We start from the raw sequence: 17090 nt of genomic DNA, 5'->3' as shown, positions 1-17090 counted from the left end.
AAATTCAGTACACCTCCTATCAGAAGCTAACTGGCTAATTGTGTAAAGGCTTGACATCATTTTCTGGAATTTTCCAAGCTGCTTAAAGGCACAATTAACTTAGTGTATGGAAACTTCTGACCCAATGAAATTGTGATATAGTCAACTAAAAGTGAAACAATCTGTCTGTAAACAATTGCTGGAAAAATTAATGGTGTCATACACAAAGCAGATGTCCTAAACAATTTGACAAAACTATAGTTTGCTAATATTAAATATGTGGAACGGTTAAAAAAATGAGTTTTAATGACTAAGTGTATGTAAACTTCTGACTTCAACTGTATATGTATATATATATATATATATATATATTTTATGGTATATCTAGTTAATTTAGTATAATTAAAGGGTTAGTTCACCCAAAATTTAAAATTCTCTAATAATTCACTCACCCTCATTCCATCCCAGATGTGTATGACTTTTTTTCATCTGCTGAACACAAAGATTTTTAGAAGAATATTTCAGCTCTGTAGGTTCATACAAGGCAAGTAAGTGGGTGCCAACATTTTGAAGCTCCAAAATCCACAGAGCCAGATATAAAAGTACTTCAGATGACTCTGGTGGTTAAATCCATATCTTCTGAAGCAATATGTAGGTGTGAGAGAAACTGATCAATATTTAAATCCTTTTCCTTCACTTTCTCCTCCTGTTTTTGGTGATTCACATTCTTTGTGCATTCCACCCCTACTGGGCTGGGAGAATTTATGATAAAAAAAAAAAATGACTTAAATATTAATCTGTTTCTCACCCATACCTATCATATTGTGTCTGCACACGTGGATTTAACCACTGGAGTCATATGGATTACTTTTATGCTCCCTTTATGTGGATTTCTGAGCATCAAAATTTTGGCATCCATTCACTTGCATTGTATGGACCTACAGAGCTGAAATATTCTTCTAAAAATCTTCATTTGTGTTCTGCAGAAGAAAGACAGACACGTCTAGGATGCGAGTAAATCGAGAGAATTTTCATTTTTGGGTGAACTAAATAAAATCAGGCTAAAAAAAAATTAACACAATTAATCATGCCCCCTGATGCATACGTAAATTCCGTAATAAAAGTATGGATTTTCCTACCAGCAATTCAAGCTTTAAGTACGTGTGTTTTTACAAGCTGCGTTAAGTTTTTTTTTGTGACATTTTAATCTAGTGGTTAAATCCTTGTCTTTTTAAGCAATATTGTAGGTATTACTATAGGTGTAGTTGAGAAACAGATAAGTCCTTTTTACTATAAATATCCACCTTTGACAAATTTTTGGGTGAACTATCCCTTTTAGTTTAAATTCGAGGCAAAGCATTAACAATAGAAACACTTGCAGTAAAATAATCATTGAGTAGCCAACCACAAAGCTTTAAATCACTTTCAACCATATAGCACTATAACAGTTATTCAAGGTGCATGTTGGGATGAAAAAGGCTGAGCAAGGTTTGTTATATTGACAATGTTTTTATTCCAAGAATTTCTCTAAGCACTTAAAGCCTTACATAGAGAAGTAAGCACTGGGACACTCAACCTGCTCTCACACCTTTGAGTGAGAGTCAAAGTGTAGTCATGAATGTGTTTGGTGGCAATATTTAGCATGTCTACAATGAAATGAACCACACAACTTTACTCAAATTCAAACACAAAACCAAAATTGAAAAATAAAAATATTCTGTTGGAGTTTACAGTAAAAGGGGTAGGGGAGGAACTATCACCAGGAAACCCCAGTGACATTAACATAAGGAGGTCAGAGGCTAACAGGTTAAAGGTCGTCATCTTCATCTGGGAGAGCTGTTTCTGATGCCACCTAGAAGAGGAAAAACCAACTCAGCACAGATGCAATAGCAGCAATTGAGAACAGTTAAACAATAGCACTATGTATGGAATCTCTGACTGTGCACATAAAGACAATGCACTTACTTTCAGGTCGTGCTCATACTGTGCAGCAAGCGTCGGGTCCATAGCAATTTCAGGTGGGGCAAGGGCAGGCATCTCAACAAACTCCAGGTTTGGATCACCAATCAGCTTCCGTGCAAGCCACAGGAAGGGTTTCTCGAAGTTATAATTACTCTTTGCAGAGATGTCATAGTACTGAGAAAGTGAGGGAAAGACCAATAGAAATGTCACAACACCGGAGCATGAGGGGCGATTCAAGCGCCAATCTAAGCAGCAGATGAAATGCAATTTGGTTTTTGGAAATTGTTTCTTCACTCTTGATTTATCTATGAATTTAAGTCTAACATACCTGTAAATTCTTCTTACGATGGAACACAATGCTCTTTGCTTTCACCTTCCTGTCCTTGATGTCCACTTTATTACCACACAGCACAATGGGAATGTTCTCGCACACACGAACCAAGTCACGATGCCAGTTGGGCACATTTTTATAGGTCACTCGAGAAGTTACATCAAACATGATGATTGCACACTGAGCTAGAGAGAGAGACAAACTTATGTCACACTACTGCAGTAAGGAGAGACCCACTGAAGAAAAGATTATGCACAATTAGGCCCACAAGTGTATGAAAAACCAGCATACCCTGGATGTAGTATCCATCTCTCAGGCCTCCGAACTTCTCCTGTCCAGCTGTGTCCCATACATTATATTTGATGGCACCTCTGTTGGTGTGGAAGACCAGTGGATGTACCTCAACTCCAAGTGTGGCTAAGAAAGAAAAACATTTTCAAAGGTGCTTTGTGCTCGTTGTGGTGACAGATGCACCAAAGCCACACATTCCTTGTGCCAATGTGGCATCAAAAAATGCTCTATAATTCTAAGCAAGGCTCCAAAATAAAACTTACCAACATATTTCTTTTCAAACTCTCCAGTCAAGTGTCTCTTTACAAAGGTGGTTTTCCCCGTACCTCCATCTCCTACCAGGACCAGCTGTGGACAGAAAGGACAGCTTGCATGAGTGCATAAACACTTGACAATGACTATCAAATAACCAGTATTATTGTGGTAAAAGTAGTAGTTCACCCAAAAATTATAAATCTCATCTTTTACTCACCTTTACGCCATCTCAAACCCGTTTGACTTTATTCTGCAGATCACAAACAAAGATTTTTTTAAGGACATATGATGCGTTTTTGTCCATTCAATGCAAGTCAAGGGAGTCCAAAACTTTCAAGCTCAAAAAAGGACAAAGCATAAAAGAAAATCCATATGACTCAAGTGGTTAAATCCATGTCTTCTGAAGTGATACGGTTTTGGTTGAGTGATACCAAAACATCACTCCTTTTTAGTACGAATCTTGACATCTGTACACTGCTCAGCGCATTCATGAGGAGTTTCATTTAGGTCTGATCACCACCCAAAACTGATCGTTCACTTCAAAAGGCATGGATTAAACCACTGGAGTCGTATGAATTACTTTTATACTGCCTTAATGTACTTTAGGAGCTTAAAAGAGTTGGACCCCATTGTCTTGCATTGTATGGACAAAAACGCCTCATATCTCCGTCAAAACGTATTTCTTTGCAATGCGATGAAGATTTAGACGATGTTAGTGTTAGTAAATGAGGAGAATTTTCATTTTTGGGTGAACTATCCCTTTAACAAGACATGTCAAGCAATGTAATGTAGCATGACATTATTTATACTTCTTGTCTACATTTTTCTTAATATTGTAATGTATTCCATAGTTTACCATAGATGCTATTGGAGTATTCATACTTATGTAATAGAGCAAAAAAGGCATCTCAAATGGTGAACAATAAATCATGACCAGGTACTAAAGATAAAAATATTCTCCCTTTACATATAAATTCTAAGCTAAAATGCTGACATAAAGTTAATGTCCTTGTAGTTTCGTTAATTACCCAACAATCATGCCCACATAATGTTGCTATGTATTTGTCAATGAAAACAATTCACTTATCTAACCAGGAAAGTCTGTTTGTTCACTTCCAAACAATTCAGCAGGCAAATTCCTTGTACAAAATAAATCTGTATGTGCATGCTGACATTAAACAGTATACTCTGAATTTTATTTTAAGAGACAGTGACTCTTACCTTAAACTGAACTTGTGGTTCGTTCTCTGCCATTGCTGTGTGTTTGTCTTTGTGCTGCAGTCACTCTGCGGGAAGAGATGGCGGGACGGTTAGTAACATCACAAAAAGGCCGCACCACTTCCTAATAAAGGCCGTGTTTATAAAACCCATCTGAAAACGTTAATTTTCACCAACACAAACACTCAAAATAGCTTATAAACCTCTAAACAAACAGAGTTGTTCGTGAATGAAAGACTAAGGAGTCCAAATAAAAAGGATGCGCGCGAACACACGAGGCCGCTGCTTCCGAAAGAATCTTCAACTTCTTCAAAACACTAATTAAGACACTAGAGTGATAGCAGCAGTTAGAAGCGTCGTCACAATTACACAGCGCGCCAATTATTATGATGTCGCGTGCCCACTTTTCCAGTTCAGACTGGAACAAAACCCGTTCAGAACTCAAAGCTAGCTTGCGCTAACAGGCTCAACTGATGTAAACCATCACAAGGCCTCAAACAGGCCTAATCGCGTGTAAATAAATGGATCATATAACAGGCTGGGAGAAATCACGAAAAAACAACGGAAGTACACCGAGAGTGAAACAATGAGTAAGGGCTTTCCCGCGACCACCGCGCGCCAGCTAGCTCACAAGCAATCCAACTCTCCATGGCGCTGCGACAGAGCCATGCCATGATGAAAACAGTCATAACACATCGACTCTAAATAAAGCCTGCTTAACTTACAACTTCAACAGTATATAACAGTTTTAAGATGGGTTTCGCCCCCCTCTAAAGAGTATATCTTTGTAAAATGAGTTTAAGAATGTGATGTGCAGACTCGCTGCGTACACACCGGTGTTGTAATGAAAGAGGAAAAGAGCAAATGGCTGCGCCCGCGCGGGACTCAGCATGTGTCACATAAACGCTTCCGCCCCTACCACGTGACCCACAGAGCGCCACGCGAGAAGTGCGCCACGTGTGGCAGTATGTCACAATTTACAGTTATCTAGGTATGAAATATTACCGGCGTATGAAATGTTTCTATTCGTTTCTTTTTTGTATTCTCTCTTCAGTCATTATTAGTTATTTGTTTTATTAGATTCAAACGGTGTGCCGCTATTTTACATGACATGTTTAATTAAATATGACAAGCAATTTAAACACAAGCAGTACAAATGCAAACTAAAAGTAAGAAATAAAAGGGCACGACGAACATATCTTACATTAATTTAACAATGGCACCGTTTTTCTGGCTTTTTTGAAAATTTAATAGTCTCAAAATAAAACAAGGGATGTTTGGAAATGAGCAAAATTGGGATTTTTTTATATAAATCTTTCTTTTTGAAATGTCATATTAATCTGAGTAAAGTAAAGCAGTGTGGCATGCTATATATCATCCAAAACCATCTTATGTTTTATAATTACTGTATAATTGTACATGTATTTTCGTGACCTTTTATATTAATTGAGAGATAACATGTATACAATCCATGTCACACTGCACATAGTTGAACTGAAAAGTTGATTAAAAAATTGTGAAAAACTAGGAAAATGGTGACCAGTTCCAGCACCTAAAATATATACTTTCCCATACACATACAGTACATTTAAATTAACCTAAAAAATATTGATGTTGAAAACAATATCCCATGTTTGTGAGTCTCTTTTACTCTTAGTTCCTCATGATTGGTTAATGGTTAAGTAATGATTAAGTAATGATTATCAAAATTTTCATAATAAAAAAGGATCTGCCCAGCCCATTCCTCCACACACACACACACACACACACACACACAGGTTTGTTTCACTATATAAATGAGGACATCTCATAGACTTCTATTGATTTCATAGCAGGCTAATTATATTTTCTATCCCCTAAACCTAACCCTCACAGAAACCTATGCACATCAGTAGATTTAAAGCTAAACAATATTTGACCGATTAATGGGCCTTTTTTACTAGTGAGGACCACCTAAAATGTCCTCACTAGTGGGTTTTCAACAAGTTTCACAATATAAGTGAGGACATTTTCAAAAGTTTGGCACTCCCAAATATAGTGAAACCTGTATACACACACACACACACACACACTTTACAGCGGAAGTCATTTTCTCAGTTGTCGTCCCTCCCATCATAGGACAACTGCACCTTTCAGTTGGTGTGAAGGTAACTTTCGCTGTATTGACCTCTATCTCACAATTTATGATGTTTTATTTTTTTTTATATATATCTGATAAATATATAATGCTAAATCTGTGATTAATGTGTATTTGCACACAGGTTTGGGGCCAGCTCATTGTCAATTTGATACATTCTACACATTGTGCCCAAACTGTGTCAAGCGTATTGTGTCATGTAAAACACTAGCCTGAATTTTCAGTTAAAATGTAATTGTTTCTGGTATTGAAATGAGAAGGATGTAAAAGTCCATTTATTTACCAACATGTTTATGGATGTTGGTAAATAAATATGACATCATGCTTATAGATGTATCTCTTTCTCTCATACATATAGATGTCTGATAAGACAGACCATAGTGAGGATGAAGAAAGGAAATCTGTGTTGGGAGTCACAGTTGTAGAGACCAACCGTTTTGGGTTCATTCTTGGGAATGGTGAAATTGACAGGTCAGTGTCCATTCATTCACATCATCCATCACACTGTATGTGCTCAAGAGTTAGTTTGGAAGATGTAATCAGTGTTTGTGACACTATTTGTGTCCTGTAAGCATCAGTTGAACTGATTTGTCTGACCATCTGTTGTCAAAAAATCTTTATAAGACATATTGGACCACATTATGTGATCTATTAATTAGTAATACAGATATCTACAGTATACTTTCTAGTATACATAACTGTTACCTTCCATACCTCTGACTCTCAATTTTTTAGTCTCAACATCCTGTCGTGTAACCATAGTGATATCTGAGCTGTCACAGTGTGGTTTCCTGTTTTCTGCATGTTTGCCTCTTATGACACCCATGCATTGCACTCATATGGAGACTCTTTTAACAAAAGTGAATTAGGAAGTAGAGTAGAGGTGTGTGATTCTCTGCTTCATTGGAAAATATTAATGTCACTGACAGTTACCATCACTTTGCACTACCTACTATAGTAGCAGTAATATACTGTAGTGCAGGGTCAGAAATTAAGGGGGCTCAGGGCAAAAATTCCACAAAATATGACAAAAATGCCCCCCAAATTCAAAATGTGGGGTCAAAAAATGCCCTCCTTATGAATTTTTTATTTTTATTTTTTTAACATCTGATATAGTTCTAATTTGACCTAATTATGCATATCATGGCATAATATATGAATTGATTTAATTCTTAGTGTAAGAGTTAATTAATTCTCAATTCATATTATTAATTAGTGTAATTTGCATTACTGCATAATTTAAATTGGAGTATTTGACATAAACGGATGAGGGACAGTTTATTTTAAATGGCTAGAAAAAATATGCCCTCATAAAGGAAAAAATGCCCCTGAAAATCAAATCCAGGGGGCAAATATTGCTCCTTATTCTAAAAAGTAATTTCTGACACTGCTGTAGTATGCAACAGTATTATGGCTATCCAGAGGAAAATTTTAGTTCTCAGAAGTTGCTACTTCAGAGCTCAGGAGACTCAATAGAGGTCTCAGTTATGTTTCACTGAAGGATCAACTTTTTCTTAGATGGTTCTCCTACAATTTCTTTAGAGAAATAATAATAGAGACAAATGAGATGATTGTTGACATACACTAAGAAGAGTATATATGCAAGTGAATGAAAAGTAGAGTAGGGTATAACAGGGCTAAAGGCTCTGCAGGGTAAAAGGCTTCATTGACTTTATTTTCTCACAAAACACTAAATAGCAACAAATGTACCACAGCACTTTCCTAAAAACCTGTTTTTCACTATACACTGGGAAATTTTCCTGTTCCATGAGATCATTGCGTGTGGTGTATATAGGTTGATTTTGAGGCAATTTGATTTAATTTTTTATTATTTTTTTAAATGTTGCAAATTTATGTAGCTATTGTAAATTCCTGAAATTAACATTTCTTTTGAGACAAAATACCTATTTATCATTTTCACTTTTGTTTGTGGTCATTAACTAATTTTTCAATAACTGTCCAATAAGTGAAAGATAGTATTTGGGGTAAAAAGCCCCCCATTGCAGGGGCTAAAGGCCCCTATTAAACACATTGTTTTTCTTAAGTGAGGGGAATAGATCTGTTATGAAAAATGTTCAAAGTGGGCTCACATTGACTCATCCATTCATAATAAACATTAGTTTGTTTATAGAATACTTGAGATGTAATAAAGTGCCAACTGTGTTTGAAATTAACAGGAAATGGTTGAGTTTTTTTCTGAAGTAGTTATTTTGAGTAAGCATCATCTTAATTTGTTACTCAAAAAAGCATCTTGCTGTCTCAAAATTGTTTGCATTTGTTGACAAATTGTGCACTATAACTATTGCCCTGGTATCTACACGATATCACTTTAAACCCCCTAGGGGCATTTTACCCCAAGTGTGGGGTAAAAGGCTCCCTCACCACCTTTTTTTTTTTTTTTACTGAATTTTAATCGAAACAACCTTCTGTTGTTATTTCTTTTCACACAAATCATGTTGCTCCATCCATTTTAAAAAAGAATATATAAATTTTTTTTGTCCTTGATACATTTTGTGACCAGAAAAAGCCAAATTTCCTTATATATTTGAGATAAAATACAAATAATTGTTTCCGTTTATTCATGCAATTGCAGACTTTGGTATATTGGCAGATCTGAGCACATTTAAAGACATTGTTGAAATCTCTTTTAAAATGCTAGAGGAGACATGAAAGTCTTCATTTGCTTTCCATTTAATCTTATCAATGTCTAACTGAAACTCAAATTAAATATTAAACAGTTCTCATTTGTGATTTTTCTTTCCTTTATGAGTAAATAAAGTAATGTAGTATTGCTGGTTGTGTGTTGTTGACAGTGATGGTCCCTGTCCTGAGTTAGTGAGACATCGAGAGACGAAATGGCTTAGCCTCATAAAACAATGGGAGCAGGTGATGGAGAAAAAAAGCAGCAAGGTGTGTACATGCATGTAAAATTGCATATTGTTTTGCATTTAGGGCTAAGTAATTGTTTTAGAAATGGCAAATTAAATAAATCCTTATTCTTTAATCTCATCATTTTTTGTTTTCCAGAAGGCCAGAGGAGGTTATAAATACGTAATATCTGAAAGAATTGGGGAACATTGCTCATCTCTCTTCTTATGTCTCAGGTCAAAAGTCAGTGCCAGAAGGGCATCCCAGCATCGGTCAGGGCTAAGTGCTGGCCACTGCTCTGCGGTGCTATGGACAGAATGAAGAAAAATGTAAAACTGTACGAAGTGAGTGAATAACAATAGGCCATTGCAGCATGCTTTTTTTTTATTTATTTTTTTTTACATTCTTACATTATGTACTGTGTCCCTTCTGTTTTAGCGTCTAGTTGAAGCTCCAGATCAGCAAGGATGGACTGACATCATCAAAAGGGACACAGACAGACAATTTCCCTTCCATGAGATGTTCCATTCCAAAGATGGCCATGGGTACCCGAAGCTCTTCTTTCCTTTAGAGATCCTGTTTTGGTCTTTCCTCCTCTCTTTGCAGTGAGATTTGACATTAAACAGAATAATTTGTGTTGTTGAGGAATACAATAAGCTTTGTAACATTATAATTCAAGAATACATCACGAAGCCGCATATACTGCTAACTGTCTCGTCTGTTTTCTGATGCACAGTCAGAAGGACCTGCTGCAGGTTCTAAAAGCATACACGCAGTACCGACCAGAAGAGGGCTACTGTCAGGCACAGGGTCCAGTAGCAGCTGTACTCCTGATGAACATGCCCGCTGAGGTACCTGTCTATAATAATGACTAAAGTAAATAGATCTATTATAACACAGGTTAAACAACTGAATAATACCCCAAAAAGTGGCTGTGATTTTTCGTGGATCTGCCTCATTTTTGGTCCTGGAACAATATTCTTATCAACCAATCAAGTTTAAGGGTTAGGGTTGGAGCTTGAACAACATTCTTATGAACCTATCATTTCCATCTGATTTCAGGGTTAGTTAATGGTTAGGAATAGGGTAAGGACTATGTTTGAAATGATGTTGATACAGGAACACGTCCTTATTGGCCAAGTCATGGTCACTGAATCTTAGCATATTGTTTAATGCACAGTGAACACTGAATACTACCTGCTTTTTTTTTTTTTGCAAGTAGTTTTACACATATGTGAAACCACATGCATTGTGTAATGATAAACATTTAAAACAGTAGTATGTTATATTGTTGTTGTGTGAGCTCTTGGTCATGGCGTCTAGTTAAATTGGCTTTTTAAATTAAATTTAGCAAAAAATGTCTTTACTCTTGGCAGTCTGATCAAGTAATGAAAATGGTAAAATCACAACCGATAACGCTACATGTTAATTTGTCACACACTGGAAATAAAAAGCCAAGTTGAGCATATTGCATTGTTGGATGTAAGCAGTTTTCTGTGTATTATACGTTCAGAAAATTTGCAAAGAGTACATAGTATACATAATGTTGAAATAGTAAGAGTACAATGGAAGTATGATATTCTGAACATAGCCTAATGCTGGATATTCCTTTTCTATTTTAGGAGGCGTTCTGGTGTTTGGTGCAGATTAGTGAACTCTACCTTCCTGGCTACTACAGCCCTCTTCTGGTAGGGCATCTTCACTATATTCATGGAAAAGTTTGCTAAAGCTGAAGTGTGTAATTTCTGTGCCACCAAATGGCACTGCAAAAATAAACATTGTTTTCAAACAGCTTTCCTGAAAAACTCCTCCCATCTGTCATTGATAGAACAAACAGATAGTCCCGTCTCAAATTCCTACTACTGGTTCAGCCAGTGTTGCTGTGTTGGCCTGGATGAGCAAATGGAGCAATTTTTGTAGTGCCACAGAGATAGTGTGTACAGTTTTTATGGAAATCAACCTACGAATGGCTTACTAATAGCCATCTCTGCATAATAAGCTAGGATAACAGAAAGTATTTTAACATGGAAAGGTTACACACTTTAAGTCAAAACTCCCTCTGGTTTTCTTTCTTTTTAGGAAGGTGTTCTATTCGATGCTGCTGTTCTCTCAAGCGTATTAAAAAAACTGTGTCCAGCTGCACACAAACACCTACAGAATCAGGGGGTGGAGCCTCTCATGTTTGCCACTGATTGGTTGATGTGTCTATACAGCCGCCACTTACCTTTCAACACTTTGCTCAGAGTCTGGGATCTCTTCTTCTGCTATGGTGAGTCTTAAATGATATGTATTTGCAAGCATTAAAGGTGCACTAAGTATTTTTTTGAATGTTTCATCGGACGACTTGAAAGTGGACTCTTGGACGTTACACTGACACCTGTCCATGTGGATGCAGTATCACGCAAAATATTTAACTTACCGGATGGCATGTAGAAATATTCACAGGTGTATTAGTCACCTGTGAGTTTCCCACTTGTAAATATGACTTCGCTGGGTCATTTATGCACTCAGAACTCGTAATTCTTATATTTTCATTAGTCAACGATAATTGCTATATTTAACTTGATGCAAAAGAAAACAAGGCTGCGAAGGATAGAATTGCAGTCCGTTAAGTAGGCTGTACGGTCTTATTGTCTTAGCTCACACCAAAAAATAATAAAGTTCTGTCATCATTTACTCACCCTTCCGTGGAATACAAACGGAGATATTTTAAAGAGATAGTTCACCCAAAAATGTAAATTCTCCCATTATTCACCCTCATGATATCCCAGGTGTGTATGAATTTCTTTCTTCACCAGAACACATATGAAAAAAAAAAAAATAGAAAAAATCTTAGCTCAGTAGTGAATGGAGATTTCTCTTTTGAAGCTCCAAAAATCACAGTAAGCATAAACGTCATCGATACAACTCCAGCGGTTAATGTCTTCTAAAGCGATATAATTACTTTTGGTGTGAAAAAAGATCAATATTGAAGTACTTTTTAACTATAAAAGATATATTCTATATTAGGCTTCACGAGAGTGTGGAGTCCAAGCGGTCTCTCGTGTGACGTATATGCGTTGCCATGATACAGACGTAATCTCACATTCTCCTCTCAGTTGAGTCATCCAGGATGAGCACGCAAATGCACCATTGTGAGTAAAGAAACAGATAAATACAGACCTAAACCAAAACCAACCAACCTACTGTACATATTTTGGTCTGTTCTCACCCCAAATCTATTGGATCACTTCAGGGGACATGGATTAAACCACTGGAGTCTTCTTGATTGCTTTGAGGCTTCTGTTATGTCCTTTGTGGAAATTTAAAATCTGGTCTCCATTCACTTTCATTGTATGGACAAACAGACACCATATCTCCATTAAAATATATTTATGTGCGTTTCACGGAAGAAAGAAAATCATATGATTTTGAGACGACATAAGGTGAGTAAATGATTCAATTATAATTGTTATATTGAAAGTAAACAAGATGTACTTTAAATGTTTTGTCCACTGAATAATTTACACCATGGTACAAAACAGTAAAACCCATTGAATGCACTATAATTAAATTCCCCGCAGCCTAGTTTTCATTTGTGTCTTAAATATAACATCTACCCTTACTAATGGTTCATGGGCTGACCAGTTACTTAAAAATAAATTAACAGGTAAATTAAAAGATGAATTATGTAGAATTTGGCAGAGAATGGGATCTCAAAACGGTGGCCTCAATGAGGGGATTGCCCATAATTTGGAGAATAAAATATTTTCTCTGATATGAATGATACTCAATTCATTCTAAACATATAAATTAAAATGACTAATTTCTAAAGGTTTTTAACTTTTTCAGTGAGGAAAAACTAACTTAGTACACCTTTAAGACTCCGCTTGACATGTCTTAGTAGTGACAAAAGCTTGTGTGTATTGCAGGTGTGCGTGTTTTGTTCCAGGTTGCTGTAGTACTGGTGCGCCGTTGTCTTGGACAGGGACGACTGCGAAAAGAGTGCGATGGACAGATGGAAACTCTGGAGCGACTGCGAGGTGTTAAAGAGCGTGTCCAAAATGATCAGGCTGACACCTTCATTCATGAGGTAGAATCATTGCTTGTGTATTTAAACTAATCTGAATATGTGTTGCTAGATTTCTTCACTCAAAAACACTGTTGCACCCACAGGTGTGTTCTGTGCCCCTTTCCTTGGCAGACCTGCAAAAACAAACAGAGAAAGAGACAGAGAAGTGGAAAGTAGAAAGACCGGACTCGACTTTTGACCTGCGAGGGCGCTGTCATGGATACCGAATGGCATGGGAGAGAGGGCAGGTGAAACAAAAAGAAAATGAGAAGGAACGGCAAAGAGGGAACCTGACTCTTCCTCTAATGCGATCACATTCCTCTCTCTCTCCCTCCATTTTGCAAAAGAAATGGAGAAAGAGGAGTAGTCGGACTGAGACGGAGGAGTGGGACGGAGGAGGAAGAACATTCTCCCAAGGTTTAACTGAAGAGAGTGATGATGGAGACGTAAGGAGGAGGAGTGTGTGTGGTGTCATTGGGGAGCAGAAGGCAAAGCAAGACAGGCTAGCACATGAACTCTATACACACAAACAAAAAGATCACAACACACATACAACTATTTCGCCACAAAAACCGAAGGGGCTGCTGGTGGTCTCTTCTAGCATTGAGTCTCATGTTTTAGAGGATGGGCATAAAGACACAATTTGCAGGTCACAGTTACAGAGTGTTACAGAGAGAGATTCTGTTGAACAGGAGGACACATTACATACAGATACTGGTCATCGCAAGGAAGAAACAAAAGTATCTTTAAACCAACACAATGACACTTTAGACACAGAACAATGTAAATGTGATGATAAAGAAAGGATTGCTGCAGGTTTGGTGGAGGAGGATATACAGACACATGAACATCATGAACACAATGTAGAAAGAGAGACATGTCAAGGTATACAAAATACAGAGAATAAGACACATCAAAATGAACAGAGTACAAAAGAGTGTACAAATCAGGACAAACAGAATACAGAAGAACTGACAAATCAAAATGAACAGAGCACAAAAGAGCAGAAAAATCAAGATAAACAGACATGTCAAGATGAACAGTACGTGGAAATTAAGATAACTTCAGAGTCATGTGAAGAGTGCATACAAACAAACTATGATCCACAGGAAGTGTACATGCAGACTAACACTGGTAAACAGGAAGAGCAAATACAGTCAGACAGCATAATTCAGGAAGACATAACACAAACAGTGAGCTGTAAATGTGACGGAACAGGAACAGATAATTTGCAAAAAGTCACAATACATGAAGACAACCAGCAAGATGAGGAAAATATTCAAAATCTGGAAAATATCACAGAGGGAGAAGTACAGACACCAGTTGTCCAAGAATACCAGAGGTCTCACACATCCAGAGATCAATATGAAGAACAAACCACTGGTGAAAACCATACTTATGTAGGTAAGGAGGAAGCAGGGTTTCAGCATGAAGTGGTCGGTGATGGAGAGATCCTTGAAAAGAGAGAAAAAGGGAAGGAGGAAGAAAGAAAAGTGAGCAACAGTGATGACCATATTGGTGAAAAAGAGACACTGCAAACATCTGAAGAAGTACCATCATCTTCTTTAGAAACTAAAGAAACAGCAATTGAGCATCCAGACATATCAGTCTCTGCTCATGGCTTGGCTGATCCTGTACATCAATCCCAATCCAGTGATCCAGAACAAAATGACATGGATGCTACTGTTATATCTAGTGACTCAGACCATAGTCCAGTGGATTCCAAAAAAGTGGAAGTTATATTAGGATGTGGCAACCCAGAACAGAGTGAAGTGGGTGCTTCTGGTGAGACTGATTTCCATGAAACTTGGGAGGAGGATGTAGCAGTGGCATCTAAAAACTCTAAGGACATAAACATGAATGCTGCTCCTGCTGCTATGTGTGGTAACATAAAAACCAGTGAGATTAACACAGAACACTGTGGAGTAAATAAAACAGCTGGATCTGAAAATATAAAGTGTTGTGAAATGTATGCTTCTGAAAAATCAAGCAACCTTGGCCACGATGAAGAGGATGATATCTGTAGATCTGGTGACACGGACAGCGAAGAAATGCATGTTAAAATGGGATCTGGCGACCCAGAGAACAAAAAGTTGCAGGGTGCAACTGGATCTGCCAACACAAAGTGCATTCAAATTATAACTGGATCTGGCAACCATGAAAGTGAAGTAGTGGATTCCTTTGTTGGATCTGGAAACCCAGAGTGTAAAGACGTGCATGCTGGTGTTCGATATGGCAACCCAGATTGTATTCAGATTACAACTGAATCTGGTATCCATGAGAGCAATGTTGTGGATTCTGCTGTTGGATCTGCCAACCCAGAGAATGATACTGTGGAGTCTGCTGATGGATCTGGCAACCCGGAGTGTAAATTCATGCATGTTATGATTGAATCTAGCAACCCAGAAAGCAATGAAGTGCATGTTGGAACGGGATCTAGCAACACAGCGTGTAAAGAAGTGCAGTTCGCGACTGGATCTGGCAACCCTGAAAGCAACGATGTGCATGTCGGAGTTGGATATGGCAACTCAGAGGGCATTCAGATTTCAGCTGCATCTAGTAATTATGAAGGCCCTATAGTGGATTCTGCTGTTAGATCTGGCAACCCAGAGTGCAACATGGTGGACACTGCTAATGGATCTGGCAACCCTCTGCATAACATTGCATGTACAAAACCAGACAAAAGCCAGGATTTGGAGTCCACCTCTTCAAAAACAGCTTCCAAATCTTCAACGGCAAATGTCCTGCCAACTCAGCACTGTGTGGGCAGAACCTCCAGCTCACGGTCATTCTATCCCACAATCCTCTCTGAGGACACCTTCAGAGTCCCAAAGCAGGCTCTCACACCCAAGGAAGACAGCACACAAGAGACACACACTCAGCCCATCTCAGGCTCGCCAACAAAGACAGGCGCTCAGAAATGTCTTGGTCTCTTCCGCCGTCTCCGGGGGGAGACCAATAAAATCCCCGTCCCCAAAATCCTCATTCAAGACTTTAGCGAGAAAGAGGAAAAGTTGACTGCAAAAGAGCGGAGGCGGAGGAAAAGAGAGAGGGAGAGGAAAGAAAGTGAGAAGGACAGAAAGAAACAAGAAAAGGAGATGGAAAAGGACACAGAAAAGGAGAGAAAAAAGCCTCAGACAAGAGGGAAGAGCTTCCAGGTGCTCAACAGGAAGTGTAGCAACAAAGACATGTCCACTGAAAACAGGGACTCTCAGACGTGTCGCCCTAGGAGAAATTCTGCCCCTTTTTCTGACAGTTATTTTTGAGACAAAGATCAAACATTCATATTTAGCAGTGAGAGTGAGATGGTTAAATGGGGATTCTGTGCAATGATTAGACATGGCTTGTTATTTTCACTGCTTTGGTTTAAAACCATTATTATTTTAATAGAAAAATTAAATCAGGAGACGTGTGTAAATGTATTCAGAAAGTCTTTGCGAAGTTGTATGTGGTTTCTTTCCACGTCGCTCACTTTGACAGTTCTTTCTGATTATAGGCACTAGTTTGATTGATGGATGTTGTTTATTCTGTCTAATGTTCATCATCACTGTCACTTGCGAGCACTTTCTGGCTGTGTACCATCTGATTGGTCAGCTGAGAGGAAGTGGGCAGAACTGAACCAAAGAAAAGGGAACAAAACTGAAAGAGAAAACAAGGACTAAATATTAGTGAGAACTGCTGATTAGATTTTATATTTTTAAGTTAAATATTCATTTAAATGATTAATGTACCTTTTTATTAGGAGGTCTATTTGAAAGTGCTTCCTCCTGCTCTTCATCCTCCTCTTCTTCACTGGATGGGTGCTTTCTGTTATTGGTGGTACGAAGTTGGGTGGTGGGTGCATGTGATGGCCCAGGAAGTTCACTGGTCTCCATGGCGATGAGAAATGTGTCCATGTCATCGGACATGAAGTCATCTGGTGGTTGCTTGGTCTCAGGACTACTGGAATAAAAGTATTGAAGTACCAAATATAGGTCATCATTATAACCAAATTTAAT

The 17090-nt window shown here is 37.9% G+C and overlaps 2 protein-coding genes across 2 annotated transcripts; one reads left to right on the top strand and one right to left on the bottom strand.

The window, feature by feature from the left end:
• Window positions 1-1468: 1468 nt before the first annotated feature.
• LOC127418228 (GTP-binding nuclear protein Ran) lies at window positions 1469-4969 on the bottom strand. The gene is made up of 7 exons (XM_051658696.1): window positions 4871-4969; window positions 4040-4104; window positions 2827-2911; window positions 2564-2689; window positions 2270-2457; window positions 1945-2115; window positions 1469-1831 (listed from the first exon to the last, which is right to left on the bottom strand). Exons 2-7 carry the CDS (start codon window positions 4070-4072, stop codon window positions 1787-1789), a joined length of 648 nt encoding a protein of 215 aa, XP_051514656.1. The 5' UTR covers window positions 4073-4104; window positions 4871-4969; the 3' UTR covers window positions 1469-1786.
• Window positions 4970-6146: 1177 nt separating this feature from the next.
• Window positions 6147-17061, top strand: LOC127417928 (uncharacterized). The gene is made up of 10 exons (XM_051658199.1): window positions 6147-6183; window positions 6532-6644; window positions 8987-9083; window positions 9278-9385; window positions 9480-9646; window positions 9778-9892; window positions 10664-10729; window positions 11121-11310; window positions 12953-13113; window positions 13197-17061. Exons 2-10 carry the CDS (start codon window positions 6532-6534, stop codon window positions 16356-16358), a joined length of 4179 nt encoding a protein of 1392 aa, XP_051514159.1. The 5' UTR covers window positions 6147-6183; the 3' UTR covers window positions 16359-17061.
• Window positions 17062-17090: the final 29 nt, after the last annotated feature.

This window comes from Myxocyprinus asiaticus, chromosome 27 (genome assembly GCF_019703515.2).
Source record: "Myxocyprinus asiaticus isolate MX2 ecotype Aquarium Trade chromosome 27, UBuf_Myxa_2, whole genome shotgun sequence".
NCBI lineage: Eukaryota > Metazoa > Chordata > Actinopteri > Cypriniformes > Catostomidae > Myxocyprinus > Myxocyprinus asiaticus.
The sequence above is the reverse complement of the archived record's forward strand: the minus strand, read 5'-3'. Positions and strand labels throughout refer to the sequence as shown.